The 16,630-nt window shown below is 47.1% G+C and overlaps 3 protein-coding genes across 3 annotated transcripts; 1 reads left to right on the forward strand and 2 right to left on the reverse strand.

The window, feature by feature from the left end:
• Positions 1-11,760: 11,760 nt before the first annotated feature.
• GLAREA_01712 (Metalloproteases (zincins), catalytic) lies at positions 11,761-13,964 on the reverse strand (the record flags this gene model as incomplete). Its single annotated transcript, XM_008088928.1, has 3 exons — positions 11,761-12,704; positions 12,753-13,194; positions 13,245-13,964. The coding sequence occupies 3 exons, from the start codon at positions 13,962-13,964 to the stop codon at positions 11,761-11,763; spliced, it is 2,106 nt and encodes a 701-aa protein (XP_008087119.1).
• Positions 13,965-14,646: 682 nt separating this feature from the next.
• Positions 14,647-15,099, forward strand: GLAREA_01713 (uncharacterized protein; the record flags this gene model as incomplete). Its single annotated transcript, XM_008088929.1, has 1 exon — positions 14,647-15,099. The coding sequence occupies one exon, from the start codon at positions 14,647-14,649 to the stop codon at positions 15,097-15,099; it is 453 nt and encodes a 150-aa protein (XP_008087120.1).
• Positions 15,100-15,466: 367 nt separating this feature from the next.
• GLAREA_01714 (EF-hand) lies at positions 15,467-16,095 on the reverse strand (the record flags this gene model as incomplete). The annotated part of the gene is made up of 3 exons (XM_008088930.1): positions 15,467-15,495; positions 15,601-15,834; positions 15,900-16,095. The coding sequence occupies 3 exons, from the start codon at positions 16,093-16,095 to the stop codon at positions 15,467-15,469; spliced, it is 459 nt and encodes a 152-aa protein (XP_008087121.1).
• Positions 16,096-16,630: the final 535 nt, after the last annotated feature.

The following is a 16,630-nucleotide window of genomic DNA, read 5'->3' on the forward strand; positions in this document are numbered from 1 at the left end:
GGCTGGCTGGGCCGCGGGTCTTGGGATTTGGCCGGCGGCTTGGGGGTGAGGAAGACGCTGCGGAGGTGGACGGTGGGAGACGAGCAGGGGGTGGAGGCTAGGAGCGAGGAGTGGAAACGAGAGCCCGGGGCCAGTAGTAGTAGCAGTTACTAAGTTACTAACATTGGTGGGGACCGATGGAATTTTCAGTTTTCGTCTTCTCCTTCCCTTCCCTTCCCTTCCCCTTCGCAGATTTCCTCGTGTGGTCTTATCGCATAATATGCGTGTCTCTAGTAGAAGTAGTTTCCAGATCCTCCTCCCTTCCAAGGCGCGAGGCTCCTCGGCTCCTGAGAGACAAGCGGATCCAGCCGGGGATTGCTGGGGAAACATGGGTTTTCCTCCTCAGGAACGACCACGATTGGTACGAATGGTGCCTACCGACAACCGACAACCGACGTACTAGGCCTAGCTCGCCTAGGTATGTGCCTACTACCTAGGTAGGTTCGTACGGAGTATGCTGCCACAAAATCCTCTACAAAGGACAAATCACCCACTACTAAGAGTAGGCACTACTTACACGGTTGTACTTCGTACTCTCTACTCAGCCTGCTGCCAGCCTGCTGCGTCAGTCAAACTCGACCCGCAGTGACAAGAGTCAGTCGCTTCCTCGCTCCATCGCTCCATGAGAGTCATTCGTGCTGGGTACATCTATCACTCTGGTATGATGCATCTGCTGCATCTGCTGTACAACCCGTCTCTTCACCGTCACCGCAAGTGCTCGATATCAGAGAAAGAAAGATGTAAAAGCTTTCATCACCATTTCCTTTAAATCATCTCGACTAGGGAGGTAAACGTAGCGAACCTAGAGCTCGCTCCAGGAATTCTTCCCTTTCGTTGGCTATTCTCTTGCACATCCTGAAGCGCGCAGAGGCCTGACGCCGACAACGTCCTCTATCCTACATCCACCACTGCATCGATTGATTGGTGCCTCCCCCGCCGCAGCCTTCTCCAGAAGCCAATCCCAAAATCAACATCTCGGAAAGAGGAGTGTGGCTCGTCCTTGGTTACAACAATATGGGGGAAATGCGGGTGAAGTGGAAGCCTCGAACGCCATCTAGTCGTCTTACGCTTACATACAGCTGCTGGAGTACAGTCACGGAATGATCCAGCTGGCAGCTGGTCAAGTCCTCGCCAGCTGAGCTGATGTGATGGGACGCAAAAAACCCAGATTCTCACCGCATCCTGGATCCAGAAACCGACCGAGAATAAATAATGGTGTTGAGAAGCACTGGAGCTCCCTATGATTTCTGCTCCGTTTGCTTGCGCCATCGATCGGATTGGCTTGAATACGGCAGCCTATCTTCCCCACGCAAGCAAAAGCACGTAATTCTCAGCAACGCGCCAGAATTCCGGTCCGGACTATACCCGATAAGGAAACTGTTTAGGACGAACCAAGGAAGACCGAAGACCCAGAGCAAAAGCCGACGCTCACCGCGAACATGGGTGTAAATTCTACATCTGCACATCACGATCAAACAATGCAGATACGCATGCTCTTAATCTAAGGAAACCACTACTCTCATCCCTCAATATATCTCTCGACGCCGTCCGCTGAAACCGGTAAGAACCTCAGTTGGAGAGGATGAAGAGAAACGGCAAGACTTTGGACCGCCAAATCGCGACTCATCGCGGTTGTCTAGATTGATCGACAGCTCGTCCTCCCAACCTCACTCGTATCTCGTCTCTCTGAATCTGGCAATCATGGAACCTTCCCCTTCCCCTCATTGTGGAAACGCGGGGCATGGCCTGACTTCCCCGTTCGAGGTACCACTGTACCGTAGCAGTGCCTGTGAGACTTTCCTTTCTTCTCCATGAAAACGTTGACTAAAAAGGACGGCCGTCCACGCAGCGCATCAGGACAAAAGGGATCCGGGGGTGCATATTCGTCGTATGTACGGGGCACCTGGCCACTCATCAATTGATCGTTGCACACGCAAATCCAAGCTGATAACAGGAAGCTATAGCAGGCAGAGTATGACCTACTAACGTACACATAATCCCATCTTAAAATAACAACTTTTTGGTTCCCCGGAATGGAGGGTTACATCTTGCGGGTGGTGCGAAACGTGGGGATGTGGGGGACCGACCGTTGCTTCCCTTCCGATGGCACACCTCACGATTCCTGTCTTCTTTGGGACATTACGAGATCGACCCATCCAGAAGGTCAGTCAATATTCCTGAATGTTTAGAGTACTAGCCATGATACTTCAATATCAAGAACGCTTCAAAGTGAGAGGGCTGATGCATAGGATATGAAAGGTACCATGTACCCCTTACTCCATGCTCTGAATATGCGAGCTTTGCCTCTGGAATCCATCGGTTGCAGATCCGGAGACAGAAGGTTACACTCCCCCACCCCAGTTGACCTTCACAATTCGGTATCACCCAGGTACATTTTCGTATCATCCATTTATTTCGAAAACTACAAAATCAGCAGAACTGACCTTACAAATGCTTACTTTCGGGCGATCAAGTCCTCAAAAATACTCAGATCTCATGCTAAAGTAGGCTAGGTGGTTGTACATTGATTCCAACCCCCATTTTGGCTTTTCTTGACGTATTCGTGGCATGAAACAAGTCTCACCTCTACTTTCTTTTTATGCGCACCTTTGTGGTTTGTAGTGGCGCAGAGCGTGGGGGAGGCCCTGCAATAGCTACCCCGGATCTTGCCAGCTGGTCGGAAGCGCTCCCTTCACATCCGCATGTACGGGTGTACTTGGACCCTTTGTCCTCATCTGGAGCATTAAGATGCCATATTATCATAGGGCGCTACAATCCCTTCAGATAGCCAGAGCAAGAGCGAGGCGGTAAAACGTGGTTCGGATTGCGAGTACCTGGCTCAATCATGGTATTACCTTGGTTGGTGGTCAGTCAAACGAGATGTACTTACAATTATCGCTGGACTAATTTGCGAGGCTGCTGGCGAATAAAAATGATTGTTATGTCATTGCAAAGGCTGAGGTCAGAACATTCTTCCTCATCCCTACAATTATATCCTTTTGACAGAAGTTCACACTACTACCAGCAACGCTAAGGAAGAAAAAATAGCCTTGTCGATTTCCACTGTATCTGCAGGTTTACGTGGCATGCAATAATGCAACAGCTATGGAGTACATGTCCTGAACAGCATCAAGAGAGTTAGAGTTTGTACCTTTTGCGGGTTGAAATCGGGAGCCGTTCGGTACGTCGTCATCAAAGTGCCGAAGGTTAATGCTTGAATCCGGGGTACGTCGATCTTAATACTGTATCATCGAAGTGAGCTAGCCTGATGATGAATCTTAGTTTCGAACGTGGAGTCAGTCGAATATTCTATGCAGTAATTATGATGGTGAAAACTCTTGATGTTCCCTGACTCGTGGGTCGACAATTAAGTGTTGAAGAGAACTCTGGTCGCCGTTCTGGTGTATAGTAGAAAATGCTCACCATGCCTATCAAAATCATTAGCATGTCGCTAACACAATAAAAGTAGGATACAATTGCTTGGGTGTCCTTCTGGATATCTGCCTTTCGCTCGACTATGTCGGAACATGCAGAATACTTTTTGTCGTGTAATTTTACTCCAAAAAAGCTCCTGTTGAGTGCCGACTTCCAAACTGGACGTCCGTCGGGATGTTTCGTGATGAAAGAAACTAGAGAGTGGAGAATGTCGAGCGGCGACCTGGATTTTCGGATTTCCAAGAGTTTTCCCTGTTAATTCGAAGTAGTTGGTGAGCGGGATTCCGCCAGGATGCCGCTGGTCTCCACCTCCACAGTCCGGCTCGAAAAACTAGTCAAGCTAGAGATTACGGTCTTTTTGGGGGTACTGTACCTTCAAAACATTCTCTCATAACTTACCGCGCTACCCAGAGGAGGCTATACTGATCACACCAGGCATCAGGTTGTCGCATCAACTATTTCTTCCCCAAACTCTGATTTCGGTCGATTCGAACTTCTGGCATCAGCGCGCATAACCCATGGTGGCCTCATCTTTTCAATGTTCTGTCCTGACTCGCTGAGAATCAACCTCTGTCCGCAATTATTATGGGTTCGCGACCTTGCAAACATGACCGCACTTGAAAGTCTATATCTGGACAAGGACAGCAATGACGGCACTTTTTTTCGGAATGGTGGGGCGCGTGTGAGACGTGTTTCCATATTTATGTCCCTGAAGAATCCGAAGCATCTCCAGAGCGCGAAACCTCGATGGGGATGGGGTGTGGAAATATGAAAAGATTTCAAGCGCCGCCCCTCTTTGTTGCCATCTTATCTCTGTATTATCCGCTAACTCTGGCCGTACCTGGGTATTGTTATGGAATACCAGCTCGGCCCGGCTTCAGCAAAATTTAAAAGAGAAGTGTCCAAGTGAAGAGGCCCTTCTTCGGTCCGTATCTGGGGCTCCCAAAATTATGTGACGATGGTCTGATGCCCTATCTCACTCCATGTCTTTTTTTTTCAACAAAAATACCTATCGCTGCAAAAGGGTGGATATTCTGAGGTTGTTTTCTATTATGCTTGTAATAAGCGGAATCTGCATGCCTTAAGGGACACGACTTTTACACTACGAAGAGTGGAAAGAAATGCATGTGTGCAAGTCACACCAGCCTCTCCCGGCTTTGACGATAACAATTGTTTGAGCCACTACAGCAGGACGCATCAACACAGTTAGAGAACTCTGTTTGTTGGGCTTGGAAACGGTCATCACTAGATAAGGCGCGGCGCCTGGGGAAATTCTAACGTTATGCATGATGATGAGATATGCGCTGAATCATCACAGCATCTTGTCGAAAGGTTTCTACGGCTCACTAGTAGCTACGCCAACGATGGCGCCTTCCTTCACAGAAGCAAAGCGTGAATGAATAACATTCTGAACCAGAACTGTACAGCGTCCTGGAAACTACAAGTACTGATTCAGTCAAGCGGCCAAAATGCCGAAGACTTAATGAGAGGGGAAGAAACCATGTGTTCAACGAGATATCGTCATCACACTGTACCTCCGCTCAGCCTCGACATTATTCAAGTTGCTTTTGGTGAGAGCATGCCAAGATTGGAGGCATCTGCTCAGAGGAAGAAGGGAGATGTAGGGTTTTACCGATAATTGTCGAAAACCAATCGTGGCTGCTTAAACAGGCATGCATGGTAAGGGAAAAAGATTTCGTGGAGAGTGGTATACTTCCTACTCTAGAAAGCGTTCATTATTGACTAGAGTACCTCAAGCTTTGCGATGCTTCTTCTTTCATGTTTCCAGAAGGCTGCAGCTGATACTGTAGCAAGCGATGTTTCCGTGGGCTAGACACATTCGGGGCTGGCGGAGATTGGTGGCATTTGTTTTGCCGCGCATTGGCGGAACCTCTTTCGCAGGAGCCTTTATTTCTGTACCGAGTACAGTATCGTGATGTTTAGACCAGATCGATGTCTGATCGCATCTACGGGTCCTCATCAGATCCGAGTTGTCGCGGCTTTCTTTCCTGTGGCACAGGGTATGGGGGATCGTTTTTCAAGGTTCACTGTTGCGGAGGTATTTTTTCAGTCACCAACAAGTCAAGCATCTGGATCTGGGCTGCGGCGATGATTATTACCATATTGGTCGAACATGGAGATCTGGAGGAACCAGCGGGAGAGATAAGAGGCGCGTCTTGGCCGTGGGGTAAAGGGGAAGGGGAGTCGCAGTCCCTAACGCGGAGAATCACAAGCTAGCGGGGTTGACAGAGCCCGTCTGGGCCGCACAGTATGAAGTGTAACGAGTAATCTAGTCCTAAGAGAAGGGCAAAGGTTACGACTGTCAAAAATGCGACATTCAGAGATAATAATGTGTCTCAAACCGCAGACGCTCTTTCGCCATGCCCGCCCATGACAAGGCTTGCTCGTTCATGTCATACGACGCTATCATGCTTGCATCTACGCCTGTGGATGTGACACGAAAGCTCGATGGACGACTCCTCCCTCCCCCTCGTACTGGGGCTGAGCCCAAAGAGATATCCTCCGTCCACAACCATAACCCCACACCCGTCCCTTCTCAACCCAAGCACCCGAGCCACCAAGCTGGAACCGCTAGGGTTGCCTCACACGCCCACAACAGCTTTGATTGGCGTGGGGGTGTCTTTGAAAAATGATATGTTGCGGTGAAACCTCACCCGAGCCCAAGAAAGACTCAACTATTGGTGCTCTTGAGAGGATACATTGATTGCTTTGGTCCCATTTCATCTCCGTTTATATTGTGATTGCGGCTGATTCCGACAGGTCGATATATATGAATGAGAAAAACGTGGGCACTATCAAACGCACTCATCATCAAGTTGACAGCCGGGATGCGGTGAGGTAACCGGCACTCGTTGCCAACAGGTATCCGATATTCATAACATTTCTACCTGGCGCCTCACCGACTTCTGTGCTAATTTGTCTTGTCTGGCATATCCAGACAGAACATTATCGCATCAGGACATAGGGATCTTCCCCGAAGTATCCGATACATGGCGGCAGGCTCTATTCAGGGGCCTCAGAGCCTGTGGAATCTGTGCAGGTAGATGGGGGAATCAGCAGCCCATTCCCTTACCAGCAGCATTGACTGGAAAGGCTATTCGCGTAATACATCTCGTTGTTATCGCTAGACTTTTGGTTAGAAGTTGGTGAGAGGCTGTTGAATGGCCAGCGGGTGGTGTGGAGGGAGATGACTCTCCACCACGACGTTCCCCAAATCGCGGAGAGCGGCACGAATGAAGATGTGGAGAAGAGACTGGCCAAGGCTGGATGTATCAAATCGTGATAGTGGCAGTCTTGTGCTGCACTCGGCGAAAATAATCAGACAAAATCAAGATATGGGGTATGAGCGTTCGTGACGCTAAAAGAAAAGACCACTCTCCGCTGCATCAAGTAAGGTACAAGTCATGAGGTAGGATGAAGGCAACGTGAGGTGCGTTGAGACTCGAGATAGGAGCCTTTCTCCCATGATGGTACTCCGTAGTTGTCGTGGGTTCGAACTTCGTGGTGACAATAAGCATAATACGTCTACGGAGCATTCTGTCATCCACATGTTCGAGCAAAAGGAGACGTGAGGGCGTGGGGGACACTAATGACGCCTTGGGAAAAGCGATTGAGCCTGTTGAAGCACGGCAGATCGGTGCATTTCGTTATCGCGGGTAAATACGAATCTGTACTTGACCCACGTGGTTTATGTGAGGTTCCTCGATACCTCGTCTTTTCAGGAGTTGGATCGTGGCTTCACTTGGGGCCAGGTGGTTCGAAGTGCAATCACAGCATCGATGGCATAACAGGTGATGATGTCTGCGTTGATTCCTCCCGAGGCTTGATAGCTTGATACTTACCTAGGTAGGTAGTGTAGACGACAACATTTCCAAGTTGCCTGCAATGATAACCTCCTCAATTAGCACGTGCTTGCCTTTGCAAAGCTCCAATCCATCTTCGGCCGTTTCGGTCCCTCTTCCGGCTCCCAGTCTTCCATGGACTTTTCCGGTTTCTTCCTTCATCCGATATTTTTCCGTCTGCCATACCTACCTACTACTGTGCTTGTGCCTACCTAGGTAGACAATCCACTTTTCGGCTACATTTCCCGCAGCAGATCTCATGTATCCGTACATCGTACCTGAGCGTTGGGTGCCTTAGCCCCGGGTTGACGAGAGATGGAGATAGATTGCAGGTACAGTACAGTTCAATATCGCTCGACAGCAAAACAATGTTCCAATGGCTGAAATGTGATGATTGAATATAGAGGATATGGTTTCTGTCTAGATTGGTATGGTACAGTAGAAGCGCTTATACAGTTCTCCTCCGCAGTTTCCCCAACATCTCGCCAAGCTCGTGATGACTCCACATAATCCTTCGGGCTCTCCGAATGCCATGGGTGGTGACTTCCTCGCAATCCCAGGACCGAGTGAGGAGTTCGCTCGACTGCAAAGGAGCGAGGAAGGCGGCCTTGAAACAACATGGACACGTTTCCACATGCACCTAGGGAAATCCCCCTCGCCACAGACCTCATCTCGACAGTAGCCAGTAGTTCTCGAGAAACAGCCTCAAGTCCGCTCGTGTGTAAACATCGACATGGCCACTACTGAGACGTTGCGTTACCCGAGAAGTGAGAGCAGTCCCCGCTATGAGCTAGGAAATCCATTTCCCTGGAAGGAAGCGCGCTTATTTCCCCAGATAGCGCTCTTACATCCGAAATAGGCAAGTACTTGCCTCTGCTCGGCATCCGCACGAATGGAAGTGTTTGTTTCTGGACAGTCGAAAGACGGTCTGAGAAACATCTTGTTGAGCTTGTCTATTATTCCGTGTTCTAGGCGCCGCTCGTTGATGTGATAACAGCAGCAGCAGTTTGTTCCGTAAAAGAAATGTGTTTCTATTTGTCGAGCGTCTCCGCACTATATCCATAGCTGGGAGTGCCTTCAAGACTCCACATCTCTAGGAGATTGCATTACAATTCATTTTAAAAGACCAGATCTTTTGAATAAACTGTAATTCCATATTTTATCTCCTCAACATTTGTGTGGGAAGCTCGCTTAGCGGGAGCGAGTTTCAATGTCACAAAATCAGCAAAGAACAATTCTGCTATTACTTGGAGTTCGGATTGATCTTCTGGCTGTCGTCACAAGAACAGTATTTGTTTTGACGGAAATTCAACCAAATTTCCCACTTCTTCATTGGTCCTTCGCTTCAGAACAGTGAAGTGTGCTCACATCACAAATTACGGTGACAATTTTCTTCCACGAGCTAATGGTGTCTCTGGTGTCCGTGATGTAATTTATAGAAAGCCGTCATGGTTGGAAAGATTGACAACTATCTACTGTCAGTCGAGTGTAATCCAACACGAAGTCGTATAGTTGAGAAAACAGTCAGTGACATATGACATGGAGAGGTCATGATATTGTTGTTGAATAACAGCAGTATTGATTTTCAAGATGATAGTGGTAGCTGTTTCTAGCAAATGTATCTCAATCATAGCTTTGCTTCTGTTGCCCATTTTTTGAAATAAGACTTCCAAGTCAACATTGTTGTCTGATACCAACAGATACCTTTGGATGCCACATGTCTAATCTTTCAACTCTGTTTCTGCCGAAAAAAAGACTCAGCCCGAGTTTGACAAAACATAACCGGCAGTTGTAGACAGTACTAGTATGCACCGATGTTGTTACATGCCAACATATCCTTCTACATCGTGGTAGAATTTGACACTTTATCCACCACTTAAAGTAGGACGGATGCCAACATTTTCTATTTGTATTAATGTAACTTTTTTAATTGGACGAGTAATTTTTTTTGGAATGAGTATTCTTGAAACAAACAAACGCTCTTTGCTTGAAGATGCGACTATGCGAAAGTCCTTTATGTCAGGCAGTGTCTACCATTTTAAAAATCGATGATATCTATATCTCGAGGTAAGCATGTTCATGCTTGTATATATAAAATCTAACGTGATAATAATTCAAGCATTACTTCCCGATAACATGTCATTCAAGTTGTAGCCATTGAAGTGATCTGCACAGAGTACAATCCTTTCAACTTTCAACCTTTGATAATTACAATTTCAAGCGAACGCCAAAATGCTGACCATGTTGCAAATTTGTCAATATCCATGTTCAGCATTCCCAGCTTCTTTGCTGTCGAGGGCTGGCTCGTATATGACACCGTTACGCCAGGTGACGATCCAGTTATCTGTCTTTGGTATAATAACCAACTAGCACAGCGCAGCCAAATATTTTCTCGGTGAGTGTTGGTTCGAGGCTGAGGAAACATCGTCAAGCAAATTCCAACATAAAACAGAAAAAACATAACCCAATGACGTATAATAACGGCCAATTTCTTTATGAACTTCTCGTCGAAAAAGAAGGCAAGACTTAGATAGCCCCGAGAGGCTACAACTTTCCCACCCTAATGGGCCATGTCAATATCCCATGGTAACTATAAATACCTTACTCTCGCCTACCTCCCCATCTATCCAGTGTAATTAATTAGGAGGAGCGTGTAGGCCCCTTGAGAATAAATATGAGGGACAAGTGCGTTAGTTAGGGTCGCTGAGCTTTTAGTATTAGCTGGTACGAACTTACGTGTTTGCCTGTTTGTAAATGTATAGATGAATAGTCAGGGGTAAACGTGTGACGCAGGTCACTTGAGGGAGGGGGATATATTGAAAGAGATCACTGTTATTTCATCGTTGTGACTACCAGATTATGAAATTACGAATAGAGAAACCTGATTTTCATGAGAATTGCTCAGAAATACGTTATTTGCTCATAACAGATGTGGGTCAATAGAAGAGCTGAAAGTGGGTTTTTGTGGTAAATATATTGGTCATAACAAGCCGTTGATGTTGTTATCTGAAGTAACAGAAATAACTAGATGTGTTGTTAACTTAAACTGGCCCTAGAGGAGGTCTGAATTGGTGACATACTGCCATTGACGTTTGAAAACAGCGATATTGCGTGGAGACAAGGGTATGGATATGAAAGAGAAAAGTAGTGTTAGAGGATGATCCTTGCACCTGGACTATGTAAATGTCTATTTGTTATACAAAATAAAAGAAAGGAGCGAGGGGCTGGACTTTGAAATACTTCTACTGTTTGCTCCATGTGCCTTCAGTAGAGATCAAACATTAGCTGAGCTGTGTAAGCAAACTTAAGATAACACTGGCACTTGACCATTTCCCAGGATATAGCAAATAAGAGAAGGGAAGGATGAAGAACAATAAGAGTGAAATTAAAGTTATTTGTTTTTAATATGGTTTGCCTCGCAAATGGAATTGCTCACAATGGTGCAGTAATAGCATGTCTCGCATACCTTCGCACATGTAATGCAAAATAACCAAGGGCTTACGCGTGACAGTGACTGAAAATAAAGATCAATAAGCTAAGTCTGGCTCTACAACAAAACCTCTCCATTTTATTGTCAACAACTTTGGCCGAAGCAATCTCATAACTGCATCAACAATACCACAGCACAATTTTATAATGCTTATGAAAACTGTAAATATCAAAACAACCGAACAGAAGGGAGTCTGTTGTGACTGTACATTGTACTTCCCGCATGACTGAACAGCAACAGTTGATGGACTTCAGTTTGGAGGATTGCTGAAAGTGCAAGTTTCATTTTGGAGAGGAAGATGATGAGATTCTGCGAGGAAGGCTCCCAGATGGCGGATTGCAGAGGATGAAGGAAGGAAAGCATGGAGCTATGGATAATGAACCAATCACTAGGGTCAATATTGGAAATGCACTCGCGATTTTGATGTATAACCTACAATTCAGGTGATTCTTCTTCACGGTGCTGTTCGCTAAAAAACAATCACCTTGTTAGATGCAATATACCTACCTAAGCTGCACAAAGTCGACTTGTTTATTTGAAGCTAGATCATGTTTTGACCATGGAGGTGGAGACAAAAGACTGCCAACTGCCATTTGCCATTGTAACCTGGAATACATAGCTGGATACAAAAAGAAGATACAGGAGAACAACAAGGATACATTAGAACTCACAGTTGTTCCTCTGTCGTATTTGCCTACAGCGAACAGAGCTCAAATTTGTTGACAAGTTTCAGAGTTAGGAGTAGTACCTATAGAGAGTAACGCCCAGCAACAAGAATGCTTTATTGATGACAGAAAGTTCTCCATAGCTGCCGAGAAGTAGGTTCAAATAATTCTATGCATGACAAGTTCCCCAGTGTAAGTCTTGAACGGGATTAACAAAAAGCAAAGCATCTCTGTTTCACAAGGAGGCTGCCAGCTGGTAACACTAAGCCTACCGGGCTTTTAAACCAAGGTCCTTGTAAAACGCCTCCGTACTTGGTTTTCTTCCCAAGAAGTCTTCAAGAGTCTTCATCTCCTCCTGGCTACCGCCCTTTTCTAAAACCATGTGTCTGTATCGTCGGCCTTCCTCCTGATTCATAGGATCTTTCTTGAAGACGCTATAGAACATGTCCGTGCTATAGACTTGACTCGATAAATAACCATAATAACCTGCGTCGTAACCACCGATTAAATGACCAAAAGTGGCTTGCCCGTTGCCCCAATCGCTCTTAAGGCCTAGAGCTTCTGGCCCTTTGATGCCGGAGATCTGGGAGCGAAGATCATTGTACATCTTGGAGAGTTCAAACCCTTCCGCCTCAGCGTGTGATTTTGGACTATGAACAGTCATGTCAAAAATTCCAAAGTGAAGCTGGCGAAGGTTGAAGAGAGCGTCATTAACGTGTTTGGCGCCTATTTGTAGGTCAACTAGCTCATCCGGAATAGGCTCGCCAGTTTCATAATGTTTACTCAAATTTTTGAGCTGCTCTTTGGTCCAGCACCAATTCTCGAGCATTTGACTAGGCGCCTCAACAAAATCTCTTACAACTGAAGTACCATGGAAGCGGGAGTACTTGGTTCTTCCAGCGAGATCGTGGATTCCGTGTCCTAACTCGTGGAAGAGTGTGACAACTTCGTCATGCTTGAGGAGGGATGGCTTCGTTGCCGTAGGCTTAGAAAAGTTGCATACCAACGCAGTCGCCGGGTAGCGGCGGGTGCCATTGGGGTGAAGATATCCAGGTTGAAGTGAGAAATTCGCAGCATGACCATACTTCCCAGGACGAGGATGTAGATCTAGGTAGAGATAACCGACGAATCCACCACCTTCTCCCTCGTCGTCCCAAACGCTGAAAATCTTTACATCTTCATGCCATGAGATATCATCCGCCTTGGTAGTCTCTGCAAATTATTAGATAGCGTTCCGCTTCAACAGTGCAAACCACTTACCGCTGATATTCGCACGTGCTTCAGCATCTAATTCGATGAAAACGAAACCAAATAACTTCTGGAATATGTCGAGCATTCCCTCGACTGTGCTCTGTAAAGGAAAATATTCGGCGATCTTCTGTTCGTCAATGGAGTACTCCTTCTCGACCATCAATCTCTGATAAAATCGAGAGTCCCAGAGATAGTAATTGCCATCATTGCTGGCTTCCATACCTACGGACTTGAGATATTCCGTCTTGATTTCCATCAAGTGCTCAATCTCTTTCTTTCCGCCAGGAGCCAGTTGAGTTCTCAGATCACCTAGAAACTCGTTGACAGTCTCTGGAGTCTTCGCCATCTTGTCCTCGAGCTTGAAAGACGCGTGGTCTTTATACCCGAGCAACCTGGCAGCTTCATCGCGCAGGATAATAGCTTCCTTGAATAGCGGCGCGTTGGCATTGCACTAAGGATATCAGTAAGCAAACTCAGAAATACATTGCCCAGCACGGTTACCTTATTTTCATTGTCAATGAATACCCGCTTTCGGGTGTCTGGGTTTGTGGCAAACTTCAGTGTTGGAAATAAATCCGGATACTTGAAGCTCAACTTGACCTTTCCGGCATTTTCCCCGCTGCCTTTCTCCAAACCCGACATAACATCTTCCGGGACGCCCGCTAGCTCCTCAGGTGTGAACCAGATTCCACCACTCTCCTCATTCAGATTCTTTTGGAACTCGATTTGAATCATAGACAGCCGCTTCTTGATATCCTTAAACCTATCACGCTTAGGCCCGGCAGGTATACCCAGACCATTGCGGATATAGCTCTTGCGTTCCTTTTCTAACAATCTTCTGCTCTCCGGATCAAGGTCCTCACCTTTCTGATATGCTGCATCTACCAACTTGAATATATCTTCCCGCATGCTAGCCTCGATGTTGAACTCATCCATAATCTCTTCAGCCTTACTTGAGGCGTCTCGTAGTTCCTGATTCGTTGACACAGCTTGATAGAATCCAATGACTCGTGCTTCGAGCCCCGCTGTATTCTCGTCTTCGGCCATTGGAAGGACGACATTGGCAAAAGTAGCGCTCTCAGGTGTTACGTCTTTGGCAATCTTATCAAGCATAGCTCGTGTGCGATCACATAAAGCCTGAGCATCCTTCACCAAGCTGGTAGCCGTCGCAGTGAACAGCGGAGGGGCCTGTGGAGGCTTGAGATATTTGGATGGAGCCATGGTGGATGTGAGGAGGGGTCGGGCGTTGGAAGACGAGGGGTTGTAGATATGAGGACGAACTTGGTGGAAGAGCGAAGTCAGCCGTGGGCCGAGTCGTGAGGAAGCCAGAATGGCAGAAGTGACGGCGAAGAGTATGACAACGAAGAGGGTAGTGGCAGCTCGCAATCGAAATGGTGACTTGGGAAGAGCCAGGATTGCGGGGAAGTGGTTGGATACCAACCCCGGTGAATATATGAGGTTCTACAGCTTTATCCGTATGTGTGCTGAAGGAGAGTAGTGCGGGAGAAGTAGCAGAAGACGGGCGGAGAGGGATGTACGTGTCGTGTCAATTCGTGCCGTTCATATGCAGGTGAAGCTTTACGTCGACATGGTGGTGCACCGAGTGGTGAGAGGAACAAGCGAGGAGCGTCAATTAAGCTTCCTCGTGAGTTCACCTCGCACGAGCATAATCGAAATACCTCAGGAATCTATGAATAACCGGAGAAGTCTAGTGTCTAGAGTTTACTATTCTTACCGTCAGAGTTTCACTCCAAAGACCTTGGGTTTTCCCTCCACTGTAACCGTGCTGCTTGCCGAAAGTAGCTGCGCGACGTACACCTGCATTGACACGGTCCCACGCGTAAGGCTACTGGCATCAAAAATATATCTCGAAGTGTAGACCACCAGTTGCACGCCGTTTCCAATGGACGCGCCGGCCATAAAAACCTACCATTGCTTATGCAGCACCCTCCTCCTCTCGACGACGCATAACCTCGCATCTCTCCCACGACGTTCGTCAGCCAGCGACGGTGGTCTTGACGCGGCCATCATCCTCCCACTGCCACCCTCACCACCAACCTCAGAGCTAAAGCAAGAAGGCTACACCACGTTGCTCTCCCAGCCACGAGACTCTGCGCCAATAGTAATAAGACGCGAGGATGGGTTCGAGAAGCGGCATTTGCTCAAATGCAAGCGATGCAATTTGATATACGGCTACCGAATTGCTGGGGAGAACGCCCAATCTGATGGGAATATGGCTGTGTACACGGGATCTGTAATATACTTGCTGCCTGGGGGTCTAATAGAAACTAGCGTTATGGTGAAGGGTGAAAAGCCTGCCGACGAGAGTCTAGACATCAGGAGGGTAGAGCAGTGATATTGGTTGGCCAATGTTCAACGCGGAATATACCGAGAAAAACGCATCATACCATACCGGAGAGCTCTTTGCAAGAAGTTGTTCTAAGGGAACGGTATGAGATGCACATGACAGTTCAATAATTGTTCTACACACCAAGCTGTAACCACAAAAAGTATATCAGGGGACTCCATATATCCACGCCTTTGTCCCCAATTTCCCTGGTGGTCCCCAATGCCGGCACCGAAAAAGGTTCCACGGCCAAACATATGTAACGCCTGCTTGATCAAATATAACTCAAATCCATCGCCCTCGTCTTTCCGAATTCATCGCCCACCGAGAAGCGCCGTTCTATGCTCTGTCATTGATTCGGATTTCCGCCAGCGCCCTAATTCGCCAGAATGGTTCGTACGAGGTCTGCAAACTCAAGTTAGAAAACAGGTGGTCCGATTGGATGCTTTTATAGATTCCGTAGAACAAAAGTATTCTCATTTTGCCTTTGGGCAACCAGCGAAGACTTACCTGTGTAATTAATCTCCCCTGAGCTAGTATCTACTGCCTTCAATAATTCATCAACCTCATCATCGCTCATTTTCTCGCCCAGATTGGTCAGAATGTATCGTAGTTGTCCAACACCAATGAAGCCCGTCATGTCTTTGTCAAACACCTGAAAGCCACGGCAGTATTCCTCGGGCTCGCCTGGGTCACGGAATCCTCCTGGTCGGTTGAGGATTTTGGAGAACGTTTCGAAATCGACTGCGGGGACGCATTAGCATGTTGATCGCTCCGTGCGGGCACCCTGAGTTTATCGGCCTACTCACAATCTGATCCAACATTCTTCTCCAAATCCCGAATCTCTGCAAGAGTTGGGTTTTGGCCACAAGCACGCAGCAAATCGCCCAGGCTGTCAAGCGCAACACGAGAATTTCCCCGCTTGTCGAAGAGCGCAAATGCCTCCTTGTAATTTGTAGATGCCTGTGCATCGTACGAGATATTGTTAGCTGAAGTGGCCGCCATGATTTTTCCTGTCAAACGGAATAGCGGTACGGGATGGGAAGATGTCTGTGTAGCAGAGGTAAAGAGGTAATATGTCTTGGGGATGCTGTTCTGACTCTGCAAGAAAACAATACGCCAAAGAGCCCGTGTATGTGTCTATTCGTGAATGGATGCGTTTGTTTTGAAGATGCAGTGTTCCCACGAAGTCGTTATGGTAACATGTGTAGATGGATGAGCCTGCGGGTTGTAGGAGGAGAGAAGGGATGAGGTGGGTGAATGTGATCTCTCAACTAAACACTCGCTCGCAACTTCCCTCCAACCCTTTGTTTGTGGCAAAAATTCCCGACCGAATTCAGGGACACCAGTCCAATTATGTTTTGGCGCCCGCTGGCGCATGGAACGATTGAGTGAGGTGGATAGATATCGAAAACAACATACCATGATTTATTTGAAGTTTGCAGCAACGAATTGTATTTGGAGGATGTGAGAAGTCGAAGTTGAAAAGGATGGATGGAAATTATCTGTTTATTTTTGGCAGACTTGGATTTGGAACTCG

This window comes from Glarea lozoyensis, assembly GCF_000409485.1.
Source record: "Glarea lozoyensis ATCC 20868 chromosome Unknown GLAREA7, whole genome shotgun sequence".
Lineage (NCBI taxonomy): Eukaryota > Fungi > Ascomycota > Leotiomycetes > Helotiales > Helotiaceae > Glarea > Glarea lozoyensis.